General features: G+C 43.8%; 1 protein-coding gene across 1 annotated transcript; it reads left to right on the top strand.

The window, feature by feature from the left end:
* The first annotated feature begins 1,007 nt into the window (after window positions 1–1,007).
* Window positions 1,008–25,595, top strand: LOC115103818 (mucolipin-1-like). The gene is made up of 14 exons (XM_029624782.2): window positions 1,008–1,261; window positions 9,886–10,157; window positions 10,475–10,642; window positions 11,118–11,274; window positions 13,684–13,765; window positions 14,107–14,203; window positions 15,946–16,045; window positions 16,706–16,812; window positions 17,293–17,442; window positions 17,635–17,736; window positions 17,825–17,947; window positions 19,927–20,133; window positions 20,936–21,066; window positions 21,380–25,595. Exons 1-14 carry the CDS (start codon window positions 1,216–1,218, stop codon window positions 21,414–21,416), a joined length of 1,779 nt encoding a protein of 592 aa, XP_029480642.1. The 5' UTR covers window positions 1,008–1,215; the 3' UTR covers window positions 21,417–25,595.
* The last annotated feature ends 881 nt before the right edge of the window (window positions 25,596–26,476 follow it).

The following is a 26,476-nucleotide window of genomic DNA, read 5'->3' as shown; positions in this document are numbered from 1 at the left end:
TGCCTTTGTATTTAATTGAAATTACCAAGAAATGTCATGTTTACATTTGCCATATGGACCAGAAATTCCATGATAATAAATAATTGTGTCAATAACAGGTCTCAAGTTACACATAATTAGATGTTTAGCTTGGTATGTGTTTTACTATTGTCTGTAATTAAATGTTGGCCAGAGGCTGCAAAGAAATGGCAAAGTTGAAGTGGGAGAACGAAACCTACAGAGAGATGAACCTGGAGAAGAGTCCCCTAAGCAAGCTGGTCCTGGGGCTTTGTTCACAAACACAAAACAGAGCCCCAGGACAGAAACACAATTAGACCCAACCAAGTCATGAGAAAACAAAAAGATAACTTGACACATTGGAAAGAATTAACACAAAGCGGCGCAAACTAGAACGCTATTTGGCCCTAAACAGAGAGTACACAGTGGCAGAATACCTGACCACTGTGACTGACCCAAACTTAAGGAAAGCTTTGACTATGTAAAGACTCAGTGAACATAGCCTTGCTATTGAGAAAGGCTGCTGTAGGCAGACTTGGCTCTAAAGAGAAGACAGGCTATGTCCACACTGCCCTTCCTAACCTCCTGCCAAATGTATGACCATATTAGAGACACATATTTCCCTCAGACTACACAGACCCACAAAAAAAATGATTTTGATAAACTCCCATATCTATTGGGTGAAATACCACAGCAAGATGTGTGACCTGTTGCCACAACAAAAAGGGCAACCAGTGAAGAACATATATTTTCCCTTTTGACCTTGGAACTATTTGCACATGGTTACGACACTGTATACAGACATAACACGACATTTGAATGTATTTATTCTGTTTGAACTTTGGTGAGTGTAATGTATAACTCTTCATAAAAAAAAGGTTTATTTCGCTTGCTTTTGCACTGTGAACACGTTCCCCATGCCAATACTGCCGTTTGAATTGAAAGAGATGAGAACAAGCGCCACCTTGTGCAGTCACGTGACACATGAGTCACGTGATGTCGCCTGAGGAAGCGAGTTATGTCTTGTCCTGATGCTGAACCTCTACAGTAAATGCAGAACACACAGAAAAACGTCGTCCTCATGGCTATCTTCTCGGACAGTTAATTCCACGCCAACAATATACTCGCGTTTTATAACAGCTTTTATTTGCCTTCGCTTATTCTGAAACAGTTCAGATTTTTATGTCGCATATTTATTTATAGTTTCAAAACGTTTACATGGCTACAGCAAGCGGGAATTGCAACCACGGAGGCGCTGGTTCAGGTATGTTGAGTTGTTTACAAGTTATTTTCAAGAATTTTCTGACATGTTACTTTGTAACTTTGTGTGTTTTTAAATGGTTTGTTATATTGTGGCATGTCTTTCACTGAAAGGAGGGCCCTGAGTATATTCTACTTGTGTAACGTAGCTCTACAAGAGGGCTGTCATGCCAATCATCTCCATAAAACATACATCTCATTCTAGGTACAAAATGAATGGTGATTAATCGTGAATAAATGCATAAGTAACATTGTATAACGCAGTAACATTGTGCAACACGGTAACATTGTATGAGGTTGACGCAGCAGCATCAACAATGTTGTGTTACAATGTTTCCAAACACTGACTGGAAGAAGCGTTATTGCTTAAATGTGTACAAAACCATCCACCATATTTAGTCAGTTATCCACAATATGTTTTGTTTTTAATCATGTGATCGCTGTTTCTGGGCAAGTCATACAGCTTTAATGTGTGCAATATGAGTCGTTGTGTGTATGCTATTCCTGAATCCTGAATGACGCCATATTTCCAATAGAATTTAGTAGCGTCTAGTAGCGTTATGCTATCCATATTCACAGGGTAAGTTGAGCCGCCTACATATTATCATTACCTCTTTAAAACCATGTCCATATTTCTCAAACACAATTCAAAACAATCACAATCGCTTTGTCTTTTAAACATTTTACTCATCTTTTAACACAGTATTATCACCTAACAAACACAGTATATTTTAAACACTTTTAATATAAGGCAGGCCCTGGTGTTACCTGGTGTTACCTCATATCCCAGCAATAATGTATTGCATTACACCTAGGAAGAAAACACTTCAATTTGCTTAACTTGCCATTGGCTCAACTTACCCCATTGCCACTGGCTCAACTTACCCCAAGGCAAACAGAACTACAAGGATTAACTTTCATGATAGGTTTAGGGCCTCATGTTGACGCTTATAGAGACCCCAAGTGATGTATAGAACAATCTTTAAATGATCTGCTTTGGTTTATATGCAAGCATCATGAAACCTCTAGCACAATAAATTCATTTGAGTTTGTGATAAACAGTTTGTTGGACCTAACTTGCTTACCACATTCCATGTGGTTTCTTCCGCCACAGACTCAATGAAATCATGACTTCTTCCTAAATATTTGGTCAAATCATACATTTTGTGCATGGTTACCTAGAAACAAAGGGTGGCCAACTTACCCTTTGGCTCAACATACCCCACTCTCCCCTACAGACATTCTGGATGAAATAGGCAAAGAGTTCGCTTTATGTTGACCTGCTGCTGACAGAATTAGCTAATAATAGTTTACACTTGTCAAGTTTGAGGTAGGAAATTATACCTGATGGCCACTTTCAGCAAGGAAAATTGTAGCCTTGAAATTGTTCTATTCTATCCCGCCATCGCAGTCATCGCAGTTCCTGTTCCCAAGAAAGCTAAGGTAACTGAGCTAAACGACTACCGCCCCGTAGCACTCACTTCCGTCATCATGAAGTGCTTTGAGAGACTAGTCAAGGACCATATCACCTCCACCCTACCTGACACCCTAGACCCACTCCAATTTGCTTACCGCCCAAATAGGTCCACAGACGATGCAATCTCAACCACACTGCACACTGCCCTAACCCACCTGGACAAGAGGAATACCTATGTGAGAATGCTGTTCATCGACTACAGCTCGGCATTCAACACCATAGTACCCTCCAAGCTCGTCATCAAGCTCGAGACCCTGGGTCTCGACCCCGCCCTGTGCAACTGGGTACTGGACTTCCTGACGGGCCGCCCCCAGGTGGTGAGGGTAGGCAACAACATCTCCTCCCCGCTGATCCTCAACACGGGGCCCCACAAGGTGCGTTCTGAGCCCTCTCCTGTACTCCCTGTTCACCCACGACTGCGCGGCCACGCACGCCTCCAACTCAATCATCAAGTTTGCGGACGACACAACAGTGGTAGGCTTGATTACCAACAACGACGAGACGGCCTACAGGGAGGAGGTGAGGGCCCTCGGAGTGTGGTGTCAGGAAAATAACCTCACACTCAACGTCAACAAAACTAAGGAGATGATTGTGGACTTCAGGAAACAGCAGAGGGAACACCCCCCTATCCACATCGATGGAACAGTAGTGGAGAGGGTAGCAAGTTTCAAAGTTCCTCGGCATACACATCACAGACAAACTGAATTGGTCCACTCACACTGACAGCGTCGTGAAGAAGGCGCAGCAGCGCCTCTTCAACCTCAGGAGGCTGAAGAAATTCGGCTTGTCACCAAAAGCACTCACAAACTTCTACAGATGCACAATCGAGAGCATCCTGGCGGGCTGTATCACCGCCTGGTACGGCAACTGCTCCGCCCTCAACCGTAAGGCTCTCCAGAGGGTAGTGAGGTCTGCACAACGCATCACCGGGGGCAAACTACCTGCCCTCCAGGACACCTACACCACCCGATGTTACAGGAAGGCCATAAAGATCATCAAGGACATCAACCACCCGAACCACTGCCTGTTCACCCCGCTATCATCCAGAAGGCGAGGTCAGTACAGGTGCATCAAAGCTGGGACTGAGAGACTGAAAAACAGCTTCTATCTCAAGGCTATCAGACTGTTAAACAGCCACCATTGAGTGGCTGCTGCCAACACACTGTCATTGACACTGACCCAACTCCAGCCACTTTAATAATGGGAATTGATGGGAAATGATGTAAATATATCACTAGCCACTTTAAACAATGCTACCTTATATAATGTTACTTACCCTACATTATTCATCTCATATGCATACGTATATACTGTACTCTACATCATCGACTGCATCCTTATGTAATACATGTATCACTAGCCACTTTAACTATGCCACTTTGTTTACTTTGTCTACATACTCATCTCATATGTATATACTGTACTCGATACCATCTACTGTTTGCTGCTCTGTACCATCACTCACTCATATATCCTTATGTACATATTCTTTATCTTCTTACACTGTGTATAAGACAGTAGTTTTAGAATTGTTAGTTAGATTACTTGTTGGTTATCACTGCATTGTCGGAACTAGAAGCACAAGCATTTCGCTACACTCGCATTAACATCTGCTAACCATGTGTATGTGACAAATAAAATTTGATTTGATTTGCTGTACTTCAATGCTCATGAGTCTTGATTCAAGCAATTATTCCTAAATTCCAGGGTTTAGCGCTATCTGGGATCCCTGGGACATCTCTACCCTAAACACTAGCCCCCACCACAAGCATTTTAAATTATTAGTTGGGCGTCCCAGGGATTCCGTTAAAATTCTATAGCGTTGGAAGCTGAAAGAAACAGTTTCATGAGCCCCCTCCAGGACTCCAAAGACTGACTACTCTTGCTCCCCGCTACCACCATAGCACGTCTGCTACATTTTAAACCAGACTGACCCAGGTTCTCCATCTACCATACTCTGTGATAACCTCCCACCACCCAGTTACTTAACTTCCTCTCACATGTGTCGTAGTCTATGGTGCCCATATGACTGTGGACATAGGCTTTCACTTCTGCACTTCACTGTGTGTGGGTCAGGGGTTTACAAATTGTCTTGTAAGCAGTCAATACATTTTTTCTTCTCATGCCGTAGTATACTTTTGACTCATTTACAGTACTTCATTTGTGGGTTGCAAAGGGTTGGAATTTTTCCATGGAAAGTTAAGCCCTGGAATTTGGGATATTTTGCTTATCAAAAGAGTTAGCTTATAACAGTGAATCTTTTTCTTGTGGGTTACACAAGGCAATTCTAGGTCTTGTGGCATATTTTGATTAAACTTTCCCAAATTCAATGGAATTTCAACCCTCTGCATGCACTGTGCATTCTTCCATCACATGTGCAGTGCACTCTTTCATCACATGTACAACTGATTCTCAGATCTTGCACACTGATGAGATGCTATTGAGCCCACACTACTGCACTGTCTGAGCCTAGGACGACATCTTTTCTGGTATGTTTTGAATACAATACTAGGTGGGGTGAATACATTTTATATGCCATACATGATTTTTTGTTAACTAGTAAATGGCAGCCTACAGCAAAGTGTGTTTTAAATCACCTAACTTGTTAACAATTTCTGCTAGTTCGTTTTTGCTACCATGTGGATTTTAACTTGCTTGAGCCTGCTAACCGAGGAGTGTTAATTCACCTGTTTCCATACATATTTAATTTTACAACATTTATCTTACAAATGAGTTATTTAATCTATTTATCTGTACATGGAATTATATTTGTTGTTTTTTATTACTAATTTTTTTCTAATCTTTACAGGAAAATACCACAGGCACTATTTAATGTGTGGAGACATTTCACTGCAGCTAATGTAGAAGGAAAGCTGTGTACATTTGCAAATACTGTGCCAAATCATATGTGAAGAATGCAACAAAGATGCAGAATCATCTGGCCAAGTGCATAAAGTTCCCTCAGTGCTCACAACAAGCAACCTCTGACAAAAGTCCCTCTACTTCTATTCGAGGTGAAAATGATGAATCAGACACCTTATCGATAGCAACAGCTCATGCTCCTCCTGGAATCAGAAGTTTTTTTGACTCAATTGAGGAATGTAGTCAGAGAAATGCTGATGAATATCTTGCTCGAGCTGTGTATGCAACTGGTTCACCTCTGACGCTCACAGGCAATGTGTATTGGAATAGATTTCTGAATGTTCTTCGCCCAGCATACACCCCTCGAACCATACAGTCTTTACCTACTCATGTTTTGGATGCAGAGTTGAACAGAGCTCCAGTGAAGGTCAAGCAAATCCTAGAGACAGCAGACTGTATTGCAATCATCTCTGATGGGTGGTAGAATAATCTGGGCAAGGAATAATTAACTACATAATCTCCACCCCTCAACCAGTGTTCTACAAGAGCACAGACACAAGGGACAAAAAGACACACCGGTCTCTACATTGCAGATAAGCTGAAGGCAGTCATCAATGACCTTGGACCACAGAAGGTAGCACTGGTGACAGACAATGCTGCAAACATGAAGGCTGCTTGGTTTAAAGTGGAGGAGTCCTATCCTCACATCACACCAATTGGCTGTGCTGCTCATGCATTGAATCTGCTCCTCAAGGACATCGTGGCACTGAAAACAATGGATACACTCTACAAGAGAGCCAAGGAAATGGTTAGGTATGTGAAGGGTTATCAAGTTATAACAGCAATCTATCTCACCAAGCAAAGTGAGAAGAATAAGAGTACCACATTGAAGCTGCCCAGCAACACCCATTGGGGTGGTGTTGTCATCATGTTTGACAGTCCTGGAGGGGAAGGAGTCTCCAAGAAATGTCCATATCACAGTCTGCCGATACGGACAGCCCCATCAAGAGGATCCTCCTGGATGATGTATTTTGGGAGAGAGTGGTAAGCAGCCTGAAACCTATAGCAGTAGCCATTGCACGGATTGAGGGAGACAATGCCATCCTGTCTGATGTTCAGACTCTGCTTGCAGATGTAAGAGAAGAAATCCATACTGCCCTGCCCACTTCACTGTTGCTCCAAGCAGAGGAAACTGCAGTTCTGAAATAGATCAAAAAGTGTGAAGACATCTGCCTGAAGCCAATACATGCCGCAGCGTACAAGTTGGACCCCAAGTATGCTGGCAAGAGCATCCTGTCTGGTGCAGAGATCAACAAGGCCTATGGTGTCATCACTACCGTGTCTCGCCACCTTGGCCTGGATGAGGGCAAGGTTCTTGGCAGTCTGGAGAAGGAAGTACACTTCCAAGCTAGGGCTTTGGGATGGAGATGCAATATGGCAGTCATGCCAACATATCTCATCAGCCACCTGGTGGAAGGGACTTTGTGGATCTGAGGCTCTTTCCCCTGTTGCCTCCATCATCCTCCAAATCCCACCAACATCAGCCGCCTCAGAGCGCAACTGGTCCTTGTTTGGGAACACGCACACCAAAGCACGCAACAGGCTGACCAATTCAAGGTTTGAAAAATTGGTGGCCATCTGTGCAAATTTGAGACTTTTTGAGCCTGACAATGAGCCATCCTCAACAAGGTTGGAAAGTGACAGTGAAGATGAGGCCTCAGTCTGATGTTCAAGAGGTGGACATTTGAGGAGGTCCAGGGAGAAGACATAGAAGCCTGAAAGGAAGACAGTCTAGAAACTAAAGCTTAGGTTATCATTTTACAGATGTATGTTGAAAATGTTTTTGGGAGATGCAATGGATCATCGGGGATCATTCAATATTCCCTTTCTTTTGTTGTTCAGTGAAATCATCCCATGTGAAGAGTCAACTCATTTAATTAAAGTTCAATTTTTCTATTGGAAGGATTTAATCAATTGCAATTACGTCTACTTGTGATAAGGTAAAAGGTTTATCGATTGGTCGAAAGAACAGATTACTCTTGGTCGACAAAATAAAATATATATATAATATTTGGGCACAGACGTTATTATTATAATCATGCACTTCGTCACATGCGTGTTGAATCAAGCATAAAGGATTATTATTTAAAAAGATTCTACAGCAAAAAAAGCTTCATGCAAGGGGGGCTCGAACCCATGGTTAAAGTGCACTATCGATTTCGAGTCAACCACTTTTTAGCAGTGTGAGCCACATGGAAGCAATGGTAATAAGCAAAAACTGGAAACCGTGAACATGTTGTCTGTTAGTACTAGTAGCCTAGTCAAAGATGCGTCAATGCAATATTGGAACATAACATTGTTACACACCAGCGGAACAAAAGTAAACCTTGAATTTATAGGTTTAAAATGTCCCTCAGGTGTCCAGGGTTGATATATTTTTCAACAAATGTTGTTGGATATAAAGTCTAAGATCTTTTATAGGCTGATGCAGAATTTGTTACAGGAAATAGTCACTGTCAGCTGGTGAGGCTAGCATAGCGCTAACATGTGCCAGGTTATCTGACTGGACCAGCTACAATGTAGCGTTCTATAACGTGCAAGTAAATCAACAATTTTAATTGGCTGATGTGCATTTTGAGACTAAGAAACAGATTAAAGTTAAAAATAACAAAAAGTCCACCTCATAACCATGTCCTCTTGCCACAGGAGGAAATAGAAACAGGAAATAGAGTCCAAGAGAGTTAAGATTTGACAGAGACGAGGAGCAGCTTTGCTTGTTTACTGGTTCCAATGAGGTTGCCCAGTGCAGACTGATCGCTGCTGATCCGTTGTAGCGTTAGGGATGCTGGCAGACTGATGGTCACAGTGCTGACTATGACTGACAGACAAGGTGCAGGGTTGTCTATTAAGCCTTCTCTAACACACCATTGACTGCCCTGAACCGGAACAGCAGGATTTTCAGCGGATTTATTCAGTTTGATTGACTCTATCTCTTAGTGCGGCTCAGCAACAAGCCCTCATCATCTGCAATTTTGTTTTGACGAATGCCCCATCAAGATCTGTCAATTTCTTGGCTTGGGCTCCTATTGCTGGCACGAAATGTTACAAAGTCAAATTCTTTCAGCGCAGGTCTGAATTGTTTTTGACAGGGAGAGTCACGCAACTGCTGTCATGTCTGAGTTTTTGTGACCTTGCAAGGTTCTGGGTGTGCAAGTTGTTGATATAATGTAGGCAGGTCACCCCCTCTAGATAGGCTTCTCTCATTCACTTGGCCGAACTAAAGATCGTTAGATATGCAGGTGATTATTGTGGATGACTTACTATTAGGTAAACATTGAGATATCACCCTTGCCACACACACACACACATCAGTGATAATCTCTTCTACGTCCGTCAGACCAGATTTTGTGTCTTCAGGTCTGGGTCTGAGTTCTGGTAAACTCACATCCTGTTTACCAGATGTGAGGTGACCCAAGAGTTGACAGCAGTTCATTTCCAAGTTCAACTTCATTTTTCTCTAATACTGCTGAACTAGCTCTTTTACCCACTAACTATGTGGTCCACATTTCCCTTCCAAGTCTGTTATTGTCACATGTTTTTTTTGGTCAACTCTGAGGTTGAAGTAAGCTTTCACCAGCGGTTTACTACACCTTTTATGATTTACGTTATCGACGACGCCAAAACGAAATGTGTAGCATCGCACCTCGAAGCTCTGCTCCTTTGACAAATGACTACCAAGTCAGACTGGTGTAGTAGCGTAGCAGTAGCCCGACCATCCCTGGAGTCTTTCTGTGTCTTCCATCTCCAGTGGTGTGTTTCTGTCTGCCTTGAGGGGCGGAGCCGTCAGCTATAGCACACCAATCACCCGCTTCCTTCCAGGGAGGCTGTCTGTCTCGCCCGGCTCAGCCCAGGGCCTCTGATCTGGGTGTTGTTTTAATAAGCTGGCCTGTGTCACCTCCCAGGGTTTTGCTAGATAGAGACGTGATGAAGGATGACTACATGAGGCGAGGGAGATTAGGAAATGTAGTGAATGAAAGCTGCCCAAACTAGTACAAGAGCTGTCACTCACTGAAGGGTAACATTATGACACGTAGCCTATTCATCGGTAAGAAACAGTGTCAACGGTTCAAAGCCACATACACTGGGTAAACCGCGTCGGTGCTCACAGAGGAAATGGCACTAATATGGAGTGTCGTTAGCGGTGCGCTATTGCAGATAGCCACTCTCACTATCCTTCTATCGCTGCTAACATGTTTTTTTCTTCCCTCGCTCTCCATCTGTCTCTCCAGAGAAGGAGAGGTTGGTTTCCTCTGTGTCTCCTCACGGCTACGGCTCCAGCGACAGCAGCGACAAGCATGTTCACCACAGACACAGCCATGGCAACCCCCGGTTGCCCACAGCAACGGCGGGGGGCTGGCTGGGGGCAGAGCAGGAAGAGGAGGCCCTGCGCAGGAAGCTCAAGTACTTCTTCATGAGCCCCTGTGACAAGTTCCACGCCAAGGGCCGCAAGCCCTTCAAACTGGGCCTGCAGCTGCTCAAGATTATCATTGTCACGGTGCAGGTAACTACACCCATTTAGTTTCATATGCACTTTGAGTGTATGAACAGTACATTTTAAACTCCCTCATGGCAAAGCTCGGGTTTTATGGCAGGACCAACAATCCTGAAGTCCATAACAACTGACACCTTGTTTCATGTGCACCGTTCCTATTGGTGGATAGGATGTCTGTGCATCTGACGTTTTTAAATAGGGACCGACAATCTTTACAACATTAACTTCTATAATTTCCCTATGAGCAAAAAGGGTTATGTTATAGTTGCGAACAGTCGCTTTCCTTCAATAAAACACCTGAATCCCTACTTCCCTCCCTCCCTCAGCTGGTGTTGTTTGGCCTCAGCAACCAGATGGTGGTGACGTTCAAGGAGGAGAACACCATGTCCTTTAAGCACATCTTCTTGAAGGACTATGACGAGGGCTCCGACGACACGTTGGCCGTGTACACACAGAGCGACGTCTACGAACACATCTTCTACGCCGTAGACCAGGTAACAGTCACTAACGACACCTGGGTCATGTTCGTTAGGGCATGCAATAGAAAAAAAAAAAAAAACGAAAATGTTAATGAGGGTTTCAGCAAATCTCTCCTTTTGGTGCCGAATGTACACGACCCGGCATACAGACTGATATGGAAACATGTCCATGCAGCGCAAAGAAGGACCACATCTCGTCCCCTTCATATTTTCATCCTCTACTTTCAACTAAAAGCCTCCAACTCTTAGGCCCTGTTTGAATATTTAGAATGTATCCTTTCCTTCCCTGCATCATTTTGAAGTAATCACAGATCTGAGCGAGTTTGATTGGTGGAAGAGGTAGTGTGGAAACGTTCACTAATCGTCCACGAATCCTCATACAGAACACTGATTACCTCAAATTAGGGAGGAAAGAGGGATGAATATGTTTTTTTAAATATTAGAGCAGGGCCTTATTCTCCATCCTCGTACCCTTCCTTCTCCCTCACAGTATTTGATGCTACCCGAGACCACGGTGGGACGCTATGCATATGTCTATGGGGTCGGGGTGAACGGGAGTGCCCTCTCTCTCTGCCAGCAGTACTACAAGAAGGGCAGCATCGACCCCGCCAATGATACCTTCAACATTGACCCTCATGTTATCACAGGTACATCGATCTACTTTCTTTCATTATGCCAGTGGTCACCAACCCTGGTACTAGAGCTACACAGTGTTTTCGCTTCCCAAATGGCACCCTATGGAGTGGGTTGCACTGGAGTGGGTTGCACTAAATGTAGTTCTGTTCCAGCATTAAAACACCTGATTCGGCTTATCATGTTTTTGATGATTAGTTGACTGGTTGAAAAAGGATGAGCTTTGTGCCGGATTTGAACAAAAGCCTGCACGACTTGTGGCTTTCCAGGGCCACGTTTGATGATTGACCATTGCTTTTATTGCTTTATTACATTTACATTTAAGTCATTTAGCAGACGCTCTTATCCAGAGCGACTTACAAATTGGTGCGTTCACCTTAAGACATCCAGTGGAACAGCCACTTTACAATAGTGCATCTAAATCTTTTAAGGGGGGGGTGAGAAGGATTACTTTATCCTATCCTAGGTATTCCTGAAAGAGGTGGGGTTTCAGGTGTCTCCGGAAGGTGGTGATTGACTCCGCTGTCCTGGCGTCGTGAGGGAGTTTGTTCCACCATTGGGGGGCCAGAGCAGCGAACAGTTTTGACTGGGCTGCGCGGGAACTGTACTTCCTCAGTGGTAGGGAGGCGAGCAGGCCAGAGGTGGATGAACGCAGTGCCCTTGTATGGGTGTAGGGCCTGATCAGAGCCTGGAGGTACTGAGGTGCCGTTCCCCTCACAGCTCCGTAGGCAAGCACCATGGTCTTGTAGCGGATGCGAGCTTCAACTGGAAGCCAGTGGAGAGAGCGGAGGAGCGGGGTGACGTGAGAGAACTTGGGAAGGTTGAACACCAGACGGGCTGCGGCATTCTGGATGAGTTGTAGGGGTTTAATGGCACAAGCAGGGAGCCCAGCCAACAGCGAGTTGCAGTAATCCAGACGGGAGATGACAAGTGCCTGGATTAGGACCTGCGCTGCTTCCTGTGTGAGGCAGGGTCGTACTCTGCGGATGTTGTAGAGCATGAACCTACAAGAACGGGCCACCGCCTTGATGTTAGTTGAGAACGACAGGGTGTTGTCCAGGATCACGCCAAGGTTCTTAGCGCTCTGGGAGGAGGACACAATGGAGTTGTCAACCGTGATGGCGAGATCATGGAATGGGCAGTCCTTCCCGGGAGGAAGAGCAGCTCCGTCTTGCCGAGGTTCAGCTTGAGGTGGTGATCCGTCATCCACACTGATATGTCTGCCAGACATGCAGAGATGCGATTCGCCACCTGGTCATCAGAAGGGGAAAGGAGAAGATTAATTGTGTGTCGTCTGCATAGCAATGATAGGAGAGACCATGTGAGGTTATGACAGAGCCAAGTGACTTGGTGTATAGCGAGAATAGGAGAGGGCCTAGAACAGAGCCCTGGGGACGCCAGTGGTGAGAGCGCGTGGTGAGGAGACAGATTCTCGCCACGCCACCTGGTAGGAGCGACCTGTCAGGTAGGACGCAATCCAAGCGTGGGCCGCGCCGGAGATGCCCAACTCGGAGAGGGTGGAGAGGAGGATCTGATGGTTCACAGTATCGAAGGCAGCCGATAGGTCTAGAAGGATGAGAGCAGAGGAGAGAGAGTTAGCTTTAGCAGTGCGGAGGGCCTCCGTGATACAGAGAAGAGCAGTCTCAGTTGAATGACTAGTCTTGAAACCTGACTGATTTGGATCAAGAAGGTCATTCTGAGAGAGATAGCGGGAGAGCTGGCCAAGGACGGCACGTTCAAGAGTTTTGGAGAGAAAAGAAAGAAGGGATACTGGTCTGTAGTTGTTGACATCGGAGGGATCGAGTGTAAGTTTTTTCAGAAGGGGTGCAACTCTCGCTCTCTTGAAGACGGAAGGGACGTAGCCAGCGGTCAGGGATGAGTTGATGAGCGAGGTGAGGTAAGGGAGAAGGTCTCCGGAAATGGTCTGGAGAAGAGAGGAGGGAATAGGGTCAAGCGGGCAGGTTGTTGGGCGGCCGGCCGTTAATAATAAGTTAAGTTATTTCATTTCCTAGCCAAAGAGATGCTAAGCTGCTTATTTCGGGTACCACGTCATCTTTTCAGGAACGATTAATCGTAACTGTATATATTTTTTTTATTGACTAAATGTGTGTAAATACTGTATTGTTCCCCAATCATGTGAAAGTAGTAGGAAGCCCCACTTCCTTATATGAGCTGACACTTGGGGCAATACTACTGACTAAAGGGAAAACACATTGAACAACAGAAATCAACTGGTATTGAAATGGCCCGCCTTTTGACTCTTGACATGATCACCAGAACAGAATAACCATAGATATATAATTACTAGAACATACATTTATTTCAGTGTAATGGTAATTCTATTTCAGTGTAATTCTATTTCTGTAAGGAAAAACATTAACAGCCCCTGAAATGACTAACTTCTCTCTCTGTCCTGTTACTAGATTGTGTGGGGGTTAACCCTATGTCAGTCCCTCGAGCGCCTTTCGGCAGTGACTACAAGAACTTTACCCTCAAGTTCCACAAGTAAGGCTTCATTTTTCACGTCTTTTCAAATGACTTCGGGCTCATGTTTTCTGTCGGTATACCACTAAGATAGATACTACAAAGATGGATGTCCCATCTAACTGTTAATTTTTATCGCTCTCACACACATTCAAACTGTTTACACACTACCTATTGCCCTGAGTTATGTTCATTAGACGGAAAACTAACAAAAAAAAGGGGAGGGTCTACCTGGACTTGTCCAATAAGAAACATACATTTTTGTTTTGTGTTGCAAAATGTTTGAAAACTTTTCTTTGCTTTCACTTTGACACAACCCTGATGTCCCTCATGTTTTTTTCTTTTCACTCTTTGTTGTCTAGACTCATAAACGTGACGATACAGTTCCACCTAAAGGCCATCAACATTCAGACCATCATCAACAACGAGATTCCTGACTGTTACACCTTCTTCATAACGGTGAGTCCCACCCCCCTTCCCTCCCCCACCACTTCCTGCAAATGGTCCTACCCAGTCTGTGGCTCATTGTAACCTGTTTAGTGTGTAGTAGTTGCTGTGGAAACCTTTTCATTGCCTGTATATTATAGGTAAGCTATGACCCGTTTTGTTATAAACTTTTTTTTTTTAAAGGAACATCCTTTCACTGTCAACTGCGTTTATTTTCAGCAAACTTAACGTGTAAATATTTGTATGAACATAAGATTAAACAACTGAGACATAAACTGAACAAGTTCCACAGACATGTGACTAACATAAATTTAATAATGTGTCCCTAAACAAAGGGAGGGGGGGTCAAAATCAAAAGTCAGTATCTGGTGTGGCCACCACCTGCATAAAGTACTGCAGTGCATCTCCTTTTCATGGACTGCACCAGATTTGACAGTTCTTGCTGTGAGATGTTACCCCTCTCTTCCACCAAGGCACTTGCAAGTTCCCGGACATTTCTGGGGGGAATGGCCCTAGCCCTCACCCTCCGATCCAACAGGCCCCAGACGTGCTCAATGGGATTAAGATCCGGACTCTTCGCTGGCCAATGCAGAACACTGACATTCCTGTCTTGCAGGAAATCACGCACAGAACGAGCAGTATGGCTGAGGGCATTGTCATGCTGGAGGGTCATGTCAGGATGAGCCTGCAGGAAGGGTACCACATGAGGGAGGAGGATGTATTCCCTGTAACGCACAGCATTGAGATTGCCTGCAATGACAACAAGCTCAGTCCGATGATGCTGTGACACACCGCCCCAGACCATGACGGACCCTCCACCTCCAAATCGATCCCGCTCCAGGATACAGGCCTCGGTCTAACGCTCATTCCTTCGACGATAAACGCGAATCCGACCATAACCCCTGGTGAGACAAAACCATGACTCGTCAGTGAAGAGCACTTTTTGCCAGTCCTGTCTGGTCCAGCGACGGGGGGTTTGTGCCCATAGGCGACGTTGTTGCCGGTGGTGTCTGGTGAGGACCTGCCTTACAACAGGCCTACAAGCCCTCAGTCCAGCCTCTCTCAGCCTATTGCGGACAGTCTGAGCACTGATTGAGGGATTGTGCGTTCCTGTTGTTGCCATCCTGTACCTGTTCCGCTGGTTTGATGTTTGGATGTACCGATCCTGTGCAGTTGTTGTTACACGTGGTCTGCCACTGCGAGGATGATCAGCTGTCCATCCTGTCTCACTGTAGCGCTGTCTTAGGCGTCTCAAAGTACCGACATAGCAATTTATTGCCCTGGCCACATCTGCAGTCCTCATGCCTCCTTGCAGCATGCCTAAGGCACGTTCACGCAGATAATAAGGGACCCTGGGCATCTTTCTTTTGGTGTTTTTCAGAGACCGTAGAAAGGCATCTTTAGTGTCCTAAGTTTTCATAACTGTGACCTTAATTGCCTACCATCTGTAAGCTGTTAGTGTGTTAACGACCGTTCCACAGGTGCATGTTCATTAATTGTTTATGGGTCATTGAGCAAGCATGGGAAACTGTTTAAACCCTTTACAATGAAGATCTGTGAAGTTATTTGGATTTTTTACAAATTATCCTTGAAAGACAGTGTCCTGAAAAGGGACGTTTCTTTTTTTGCTGAGTTTATTATCCCTTGAAGAGTCCACCATTTTTTTATGTTTAATTTTATTGGCAACGTTTACAGCAAGTGCTAGTTACCTGTAGGAATGTCTGATCTGTTGCTCTTTCCATCTGATTCTCCAGATAGTCCTGGACAACAAGGCTCACAGTGGTAAAGTGAGGATCAGTCTGGAAAACCAGGCTTTTATAAAGGAGTGTAAAGACCCCAGTGTGTCAGGCCACGGTGAGATAGACGTTTTGTTTTTATTAGACATTTATTTCACCAGGGTAATATTAATTAAGCAATAAACGGACTGAAACGTAGGGACTACCTGAACTACTTCCGTTGCTAACTATTTTTAGACGGTGTGCCCTAATTATTACGACCCAGGAGAATCTCGAGGTAGTAAACCATTTTTTTTAGAGACCTGATAAGAGAGTTGGCTAAAAAATAATATATATATATTATTTATATGTATATATATTATTTATATGTATATATATTATTTATATATATATCTATTATTTATGTGTATATATATATATTATTTATATGTATATATATTATTTATATATGTATATTATTTATATGTATATATATTATTTATATATATATATATTATTTATATGTGTGTGTGTATGTATATATATATATATATATATGCATGGGTCAATACAAAACTACACACAGAATGACCAGACAGAAATGAACCGGTCCAACTTCTAACCACAAACAAACACTATTTAGACACTAAACAATCTCCCCTTTCGCCATCTTCATTTGACCTCATAAGACATTATTGATGTCAACATGAAAGATTTACTGAAGTGGAAGTAAGTATTCGCCCCTCTGCTTCTACTTGATGAAACCACTAACTCCTCTCTTTCCTTCCCTCCCTCTCAGCGGAGAACTACACGCGGGTAACGTTTGACGTGGTGGTGGTGATCGTTTGTATACTGTCCCTGGTGCTGTGTGGCCGCTCCATACTCCGCGGCATCATACTACAGGCCGTAAGTCACTGGGAGGTAGAGGGCAGGAAGAGAGAATGTGGTGAAAAGGAGGGACATCCAATCTGGTGGTTCTCTATAACTCAGTTGGTAGACCATGGCTCTTGCAACGCCAGGATAGTGGGTTCTATCCCTGGGACCACTCATAACGTAAAATGTATGCATGCATGACTGTAAGTCACTTTGGATAAAAGCGTTTGCTAAATGGCATATATTATCTGAGAACAAACTGTAGATACATTTGTTTGCTTGTTATAGGGTTGTGGGGTGGGAGAAGGAGAGAAAATATATTTTTTTGATGGGGAGGTGATTGGCATTCTGTGAAGTGATTCCATTCTTCGAGTAATGTTCTGCAACACAAAATCTGAGAAGGTGTGATAACTCGTCTTCCCAGTAGGGCCACCCAACTCCTCTCTCTCTGTCTCTCTCTGTCTCTGTCTCTGTCTCTCTCTGTCTCTGTCTCTCTCTGTCTCTGTGTAACAGGAGTTTGTCGAGTTCTTCAAGACCAACCTGGGCCGGAAAGTAAGCTGGGACGAAAGGATGGAATTCATCAACGGCTGGTACATCCTGCTCATCATCAGTGATGTCCTCACCGTCATCGGCAGCATCATCAAGATTGGCATCGAATCCAAGGTCAGTCCCCCTCTAGGGGACTATTTCCTCTACTGCTCAGAGTAGAATAGAATACCTTTTATTTTTCCCAGAGGAAAATGCTAAATAATTATTTGAAATCACCACTCAAAATTGTATCTCAGTTTGGGTTATGATAAAGGTTGTTGTACTATGCTCATGAGGCATTTATGAGTTGAATATCTCTCCATACAGAATTTGTCATCATATGATGAGTGTGGCATCCTGTTGGGGACCTCCACCTTGTTGGTGTGGGTCGGAGTCATTCGCTACCTCAGCTTCTTCCAGAAGTACAATGTAAGTTGCCTACACACACAGACACACACGCACACACACACTAACGATGACAGTGTTTCACCCACTCTCCTGGCTCTCTCCCTCTCAGATCCTGATCGTGACCTTGCGAGCTGCGTTCCCCAACGTGATCCGGTTCTGCAGCTGTGTGGCTGTCATCTACCTGGGCTACTGCTTCTGTGGCTGGATCGTGCTGGGGCCCTATCACGTCAAGGTACAGACGGCCACCATTTTGAAGCAAAGGCAGACATGCTAACAGGAGAAGGCCAATAGCAGAGCGGGTCGGCAAATAGATTGAAAAGGAAAGTGAATCTGGAGGGGGACACCCCATATGGTTCAGTGATGATGCACAATGGTACATTTTGGGATTTTGCACAATAATGAGGTACTGTGTTATGAACATGTGATTTGTCTATTATTATAATTCCATATTTACTGGCCCTTGCCAGTAAGATGGCCGTAAGGGATTTATTTTGTATTAAAAAAATTGTGTACGGAATCCTGAAAAATGTTGAACCAATATAGTGAGATGGTCATGTTAAGTCACATGGTTGTTTGTGTAATTTAACAGTCTCTCTCCCTAAGCTATATTCCTATGAAATAAAGTTGGGGAAAAATAGATTTTAGTCAGCGACCAATTGTGCAAGATCTCCCACTTAAAAGATGAGGGAGGCCTGTAATTTTCATCATAAGTACACTATGACAGACAAAATGAGGGAAAAAATCCAGAAAATCACATTGTAGGATTTTTGATGAATTTATTTGCAAATTATGGTGGAAAATAAGTATTTGGTCACCTACAAAAAAGCAAGATTTCTGGCTCTCACAGACCTGTAACTTCTTCTTTAAGAGGCTCCTCTGTCCTCCACTCGTTACCTGTATTAATGGCACCTGTTTGAACTTGTTATCAGTATAAAAGACACCTGTCCACAAGCTCAAACAGTCACACTCAACTCCACTATGGCCAAGACCAAAGAGCTGTCAAATGACACCAGAAACAAGATTGTAGACCTGCACCAGGCTTGGAAGACTGAATCTGCAATAGGTAAGCAGCTTGGTTTGAAGAAATCAACTGTGGGAGCAATTATTAGGAAATGGAAGACATACAAGACCACTGATAATCTCCCTCGATCTCGGGCTCCACGCAAGATCTCACCCCGTGGGGTCAAAATGATCACAAGAATGGTGAGCAAAAATCCCAGAACCACACGGTGGGACCTAGTGAATGACCTGCAGAGAGCTGGGACCAAAGTAACAAAGCCTACCATCAGTAACACACTACGCCGCCATGGACTCAAATCCTGCAGTGCCAGACGTGTCCCCCTGCTTAAGCCAGTACATGTCCAGGCCCGTCTGAAGTTTGCTAGAGACCATTTGGATGATCCAGAAGAAGATTGGGAGAATGTCATATGGTCAGATGAAACCAAAATAGAACTTTTTGGTAAAAACTCAACTCGTCGTGTTTGGAGGACAAAGAATGCTGAGTTGCATTGGGGCTGTTTTTCTGCAAAGGGACCAGGATGACTGATCCGTGTAAAGGAAAGAATGAATGGGGCCATGTATCGTGAGATTTTGAGTGAAAATCTCCTTCCATCAGCAAGGGCATTGAAGATGAAACGTGGCTGGGTCTTTCAGCATGACAATGATCCCAAACACACCGCCCGGGCAACGAAGGAGTGGCTTCGTAAGAAGCATTTCAAGTTCCTGGAGTGGCCTAGCCAGTCTCCAGATCTCAACCCCATAGAAACTCTTTGGAGGGAGTTGAAAGTCCGTGTTGCCCAGCAACAGCCCCAAAACATCACTGCTCTAGAGGAGATCTGCATGGAGGAATGGGCCAAAATACCATCAAGAGTGTGTGAAAACCTTGTGAAGACTTTCAGAAAACGTTTGACCTCTGTCATTCCCTACAAAGGGTATATAACAAAGTATTGAGAAACTTTTGTTATTGACCAAATACTTATTTTCCACCATAATTTGCAAATAAATTCTTTAAAAATCCTACAATGTGATTTTCTGGATTTATTTCCTCATTTTGCCTGTCATAGTTGAAGTGTACCTATGATGAAAATTACAGGCCTCTCTCATTTTTTTAAGTGGGAGAACTTGCACAATTGGTGGCTGACTAAATACTTTTTTGCCCCACTGTACATGGAATGTAATTGAACTGTTTCCCTCTCTCTCGCCCTCCGTCAGTTCCGCTCTCTCTCCATGGTGTCAGAGTGCCTGTTCTCGCTGATCAACGGCGACGACATGTTTGTGACTTTCTCTGAGATGCAGGAGAGCAGCACACTGGTGTGGGTGTTCAGCCAGGTCTACCTGTACACCTTCATCTCCCTCTTCATCTACATGGTACTGTCGCTCTTCATCGCCCTCATCACCGGTGCCTACGAGACCATCAAGGTAACAACAAAGGGCGACATTTTCGTCAGGCAAAAGAGCACAGATCTGTGTAAATAATACAGTAAAACTCGTCATCCACAGTGAGATTTAATTTGAAAATGTTCTTCAGCGATGTGCATTTTCAGAGATCAAGGTACAGCCAAGAGTCATTATAGCCCTTTATCTATGAAGGAAGTTAGAGGTAATTTCTCAATATGACTGGAAGACAATAGTATCTATTAGCATGCTTGCAGTTACTCTGGACTTCCAGTCATTGCTCTAATGCTATTTGGCAATTGCGCTAACTCTAGTTAGCAACTTCCTTCAAACTGCATGCACGCAGAGACATAAAAATGATATCCACAAGTTCATCTGACTCTAGGGAAGTAGATGGACTTCATTGCCATAATCCCGAAGTGTCCCTTTAAACAGACTCTAATCCAAATGAATGTAAAATATAAGCATTGTATAATTTCTTATTTGCTGCTTGTCTTTTACTTTCATTTGGAGTTGAGGCGTATAGCTGGATTTGCATAATACATTTTGTGGGATGTAGATTCATATTTAGAGTTGCAGTCCTCATGAAGAACGTTCATGTTCACTGCTCATAGCGGTACAAACAGAAGCCAATTCCAAACGACAACACCTAGTGAAAGCCAACCGATCACGGTACACATGGTGGCTGTGTCCCAAATGGTTCCCTATTCCCTAGACAATGTCCTGGTCGGTGGTAGTGCACTACATAGGGAATAGGATGCCATTTGAGATGCAGAAAGTGGGTAACCCTAAACATGGATGCATGTCTCCTCTCCTGTCCCTCCAGCACCAAACCCAGGAGCCCTACCACATTACGGACCTGCACGCCTTCATCGCAGAGTGCACTGACACGCCCAGCTCGGGCATGTACCGGGGCCTCGAGACCTCGCCCTGCTCCTTCTTCTGCTGCTGTGACAGGTAGGTCTGAGGGCACAGGTCAAGACTGAAGGTAGAAGTCAAGGCCTGGTTCAGAATCCACCCTCCAGCTCCTAACCTCTTCAGTGTTTGCCGATCTGAAGGAGTCAGACTGGTGTAAGTTGATGGTGATGGCTCCAACTAGCCTTGATGGGGATGGATGTTCCCCTGTAGAATGATCAGCAGTAGATGCCACTTCAATGACCAGACAATAACAGATGCATTCACTGTTATCCTTTCTATCACGGTTGAGAGACGTTTATGTTTTTCTACATGTGTATGCGCTATCGTGTTAAGTGCTTGTTTCTTCCCTCAGAACGACAACATACGAGGATGTCCTTTTGGTGAACTGACTGGGTTGTGGTGTCTGGACCTACAGCGCTCTCTGCTGGCCCGGAGCGCTGCACTGCATCCAGATTTTCATTATCTTTACCATCGAATCTGGGTCAGGCATGAGCCAGGACTATTAGCTGAAAGCCTAGTCTTTTTTGAGTGGATTCATTGATGAAACCACCTGTGTTGTGTGAATGTTATAGGGATGTTGCACAGTAACATACAGCTCAACACCGCATTCCCCACACAGAAAGAGAAGTGTTTTGCCAAAATTGGGATTTACGCACAATCCATACTTGCTGAGGGCCATAGTGCAATGTGGAATGTCTTGTTAGCACATTTAGCTGCTTTTTAATTTTTTTACATGAATTTTTAGGTGTTCAGTAAGCTGCACAAGGGACAAGAACTGGACAAAGCATGTTTTTTTTTTAATGTCAGAAGTTCTGGTTATATATGAAGGTTGATGACAATGACATGCATACTTTATCCTGGGCCAGAGACTGCTCTGGAGTAGCACTTCCAATGTCCCTTTGGAGAGAGCACTAAAGTCCAGTTCACATGACTCAGGCAAGAACGTCATTACCCTGTCATGAGGCGCAAGCCCATCAAGAACTGCTGAGAGCAAGGCTGGCTTGGCCACAGCTCTTTGTGGTCACCACCACTGAACTCAGTACAAGTCAATTGAACTTAAACCCTGCACTGCACCTGGACCCAAATGGCTCACTCAATGACCTTAATCTTTGCTCTTTGCTGTACAAATCTCCTGCCAAATAGGCTGTGGTTAGACAGGCAGCCCAATTCTGATCCCCCCCCCCCCCCCCCACACACACACTAATTGGCCTTTTGACCTTTCACATCAGATCTTTTTCAGAGTTGATTTGATTGGTAAAAATAAGATCAGAATTGAGCTGCCTGTCTAAACGCAGCCATAATATTTCAGCGTTTTAAGACCGATCAATTAAAAAACCAGTACTCACACCCAGGTGCTGGTTCTGGTCTCCAGGAACAATATCCATAGAATTGTTCTATAGTTTTAAGTTGGACACAGACAGAGATGCAGTGCATCATCTCAAGCACACCTACAGTACAAGTGGTTTCAGTAGGTGTTAATCCGATGACGCAGCACACAGGGTAAACGTCAGTGCCATTGTTGATTTTGTACGTGTCAAGTTCTACACTGTACATGTCCTGTTCACGATGCACAAATGATGCTTTTTGTCGCTGCGTGCTGAACACTGCTTCGTCAGAGTTCATTTGAAAAAGGGTTTCCGTAGTGAAGTAGTCAAGTCTACTCCCGAGTCTCACAAAGACCCACTGTGGCACAACATTCCGGTTGCAATGGAAGTATGACTGTCCAATTTTGCCTGACCTGAATGTCACTTCCTTAAATGAGGAAACTACACGATTGGAAAATGGAGAGTTCATCTATTTTTTTGTATGTGAATTTTTAAAGGCCTAAGCTCCAGTCATGGACAATATGGATGGAGAACTGCAAATTGTATCCGACTGGTCTAAAGAACAAAGACTGCCTGCGAGTAACGGGGAGAGGATAACGAGCAGGCCGGACAGCTAAGCGAGGCCAGAGGGATGGGGTATTTGCGAGCATTGCAGTAATGCTTGTGGTGTTGACCCAGAAGAATGCTCTTATGTATGTTTCGTTCCCATTCTGTTTTACGTCTCATAATGATGTCTAGTTTAAAACGAACCAATTGCTTTGTCCTTGTGAAAGTTTAAATTATTTTGTTTTTTTTAAATGTTGGGTTGTTTATGTATCTAGAGATAAATGCCTAAGGGGAGCGTGGTCTTCAGGTTCAGGCTCCAGAAAGTGGTCATGCATTGAGCTTTGTACTCCCAATCACCTTTGAAGGAGGAGAAAAAAAACATTTTTTTAATAATAGGTTATAGGCCTGCTTCCATTTCGGTCCCAGCTACTTCTTCTAAGCGTGAACCTTTTGGCGTTGATAGATTCCATAGAACCAAGGCGTAGGCAAAGTTATACGGGAATATAACCTCCCAAATAGGCTAAAAGCTGAGCTTTCACCATATCCGTTCTTTAGGATCTGAGAACACCAAAGGGCTAGAGGCTACGAGAAGTGGCTAGGGGCTGAAATGATACTGGGCCACAGCCTGTCTGTCGGTTAGTGAGGAGTCATGTAACTCTTATTTGAATGGTCATATAGTACATTTAAATTAAATGTATGTTCTTAACTAAGCAGTACACCAACAGGATTTGTTTTTGGCCTTGCGTTTGTATATTGTAGTATTAAACACTGAAGAGGTCCTGTCTGAGGAGTCTGTAGACATTTATACAGTTCATTGTGTAATCTTTTTTTTCTTTTTTTCTTTTTTGAACATTGTTTTGAGTATGTTGGATCTCTGTGCCACACTCGGTATGATGCCAAACCACTGATGATTAAATGCCTGTTTGTTCACGTGGCTGGAAATACTTTGGAGAAGGAGCAGGTGGCAATTGCTTTGGGCTGCATCCCGATTCTCCACCCTTCTCCCGAAGTCTGCATTTGCACACATCAATGAATTTAAAAGCAATGGGATTGGTTTAGTCGTTGGCTAGAGAGAATTTCAACTTGTTAAATCCATGACCGGAAGTGTGCAAGTGCAAATATTTTTTAAAGGGTGAAGAATCAGGACGCAGCCATACTTTGGGTTCTTCACCACTTGATTTTGATCAAACAAAGCTGGTAAAATGATCTGCTTTGTTGATGTTTGAGTTATATATTGTTTGCATGAAACTCAAGCCCATGGTCAAGCTTACAGTATAAAATGTGTGAAGAAAAATCATGATTTTACCTCAGGGTGTAATTACCTGAACTTACCAGAAGGGGGAATAAGGGCTTTTGCACCCCAAAGACTCACACAATAACATCCTAAAGGAGGAGAATAAACCACCTTGCATCCAAGATCTCTTTATTAGGTAGAGAGAGACAATAGGGATTGAATACAACCGAAGACAAAATGTATTATAGTACAACAAATACCATAGATACATTTACACAATTCATGTAACATTCAATATGCACAAATTCGTCACAGTCCACATATCAAAACGGCGATGGTAGATCTCCTTAAATAGAACACTTGTGCCCATATCCTGGTAACACAGGAAGTTGGTGGCACCTTAAAAACCTCTTAAGGATCTGCTCCTTTTTTTCAATTTTCGCCTAAAATGACATGCCCAAATCTAACTGCCTGTAGCTCATGCCCTGAAGCAAGGATATGCATATTCTTGTTACCATTTGAAAGGAAACACTGACGTTTGTGGAAATGTGAAAGGAATGTAGGAGAATATTACACAATAGATCTGGTAAAAGATGATACAAAGAAAAAAACAACCGTTCTTTAATATTTTTTTTGTACCATCTTTGAAATGCAAGATAAAGACCATAATATATTATTCCAGCCCAGGTGCAATTTATATTTTGCAGTGTATGTGTAAAGTTTTAGACTGATCAAATGAACCATTGCATTTCTGTTCAAGCTGTTGTATCAAGACTGCCCAAATGTGCCTAATTTGTTTGAATAACTTTTCATGTTCAAAATTGTGCACTCCTCAAACAATAGCATGGCATTCTTTCACTGTAATAGATACTGTAAATTTAGAAAGTGCAGTTTAGATTAATTGGGGAGAATGGGCTCGTAGTAATGTCTGGAGCAAAATTACTGGAATGGTAACAAACACATGGCTTCCATGTTTTTGAGTCCATTCCATTCGCTCTGTTCCAGACATTTTTATGAGCCGTCCTCCCCTCAGCAGCCTCCACTGCCTGGTAACGTACCTTTCCTAAGCAGCCTTTGGCGGCTGATGCAGCACATCTTTCCTTCCAGCCCACTTAACCTAATCTCATCATCCATTACGTACTGTTCTGGCTGCCCATCCTTTAGCTGGGCTCTTGGGCCACGCCCATCTCAGTGACACACACTTTGTTTTTGCACCAGTAGTCTACTGGGTGTGTCCACTGTGTATGTGCACACCACTTGATGCTGGCCTTGGGTTTTTCTTGTTTTTCTTTTTTCCCACACCAAATACAAACACACACACACACACAACGACTACATCTCCTCTGCCAGACCCGCATGCTCACACCTTCATCCCTAGTGCTGGCATTATTGTTTGCCACTTGGCCTTAAATTGTACCAATTTGTTTTTTCTCAATATTTCAATAATAAATTATTAGATCACTCCCTTGTGTTAATGATGGATTGATTGATTCCCAAGTTAAGTATATGTTTTTTTCAAGATGAGTGATAAGAGAATCGTCCAGCTCATTGGAGATCTCCCTACACCCCCATATTGTTTTTCCATTTAACCTTTATTCATACAGGTTATTTTCATCGAAATATGCCTTTTGCAATAGAGACCTGTAATGACCTGAGGATATGCTTGTGGTTGTTACATGGTGCCCTCAATACATAATGACTACGCTGAGGTAATGGTCTACAATCTAAAGTTTCAATGGGTTTGGTGTCTGTGGCATTGTTATTTCTATAGTATTTCATTTGTCGTTTGATAATGTGTTCCAGTGTGTCAAAGGTGGCCTCACGTTTCCCGACTGTCGAACAACGATGACTGAGAGAAGCTACTGTAGTAAATGGGTGACGCGCTAGGTTTCCATGATATTTTGAGATGAGGTTCCCTCTAACTGTTGTCTTGGTGGACTAAATACTTCGTACCCAGGTCAGAAATTGACCACCATGACCCTTTTCCTCAGCATGAGTATACGTGTGTGTGCTGGTGTAACAGTATAACGTTAGACCGTCCCCTCGCCCATACCCGGGAGTGAACCAGGGACCCTCTGCACACATCAACAACAGTCACCCACGAAGCATCGTTACCCATCGCTCCACAAAAGCCGCGGCCCTTGCAGAGCAAGGGGAAACACTACTTCAAGGTCTCAGAGCAAGTGACGTCACCGATTGAAACGCTATTTAGCGCGCACCACCGCTAACTAGCTAGCTATTTCACATCCTTTACACTGGTCTGTTTTTCTGTCTGTCTGTATATCTGCCAGTCACTCTCTCTGTTAGCCTCTCTGTATGTGTGTGGGCTTGCATGGTTGTTTGC

The sequence above is a fragment of the Oncorhynchus nerka genome, linkage group LG21 (genome assembly GCF_034236695.1).
Source record: "Oncorhynchus nerka isolate Pitt River linkage group LG21, Oner_Uvic_2.0, whole genome shotgun sequence".
Lineage (NCBI taxonomy): Eukaryota > Metazoa > Chordata > Actinopteri > Salmoniformes > Salmonidae > Oncorhynchus > Oncorhynchus nerka.
The sequence above is the reverse complement of the archived record's forward strand: the minus strand, read 5'-3'. Positions and strand labels throughout refer to the sequence as shown.

What these genes read in the sequence shown, in the direction of transcription:
- LOC115103818 (XM_029624782.2), top strand. Translation starts at nt 1,216, where the DNA reads ATGGCTACAGCAAGCGGGAATTGCAACCACGGAGGCGCTGGTTCAG. An exon ending in TCTTCTACGCCGTAGACCAG is followed by an intron (nt 10,643 to 11,117) that starts GTAACAGTCACT and finishes TCTCCCTCACAG; the next exon opens with TATTTGATGCTACCCGAGAC. An exon ending in CCCCAGTGTGTCAGGCCACG is followed by an intron (nt 16,046 to 16,705) that starts GTGAGATAGACG and finishes CCTCCCTCTCAG; the next exon opens with CGGAGAACTACACGCGGGTA.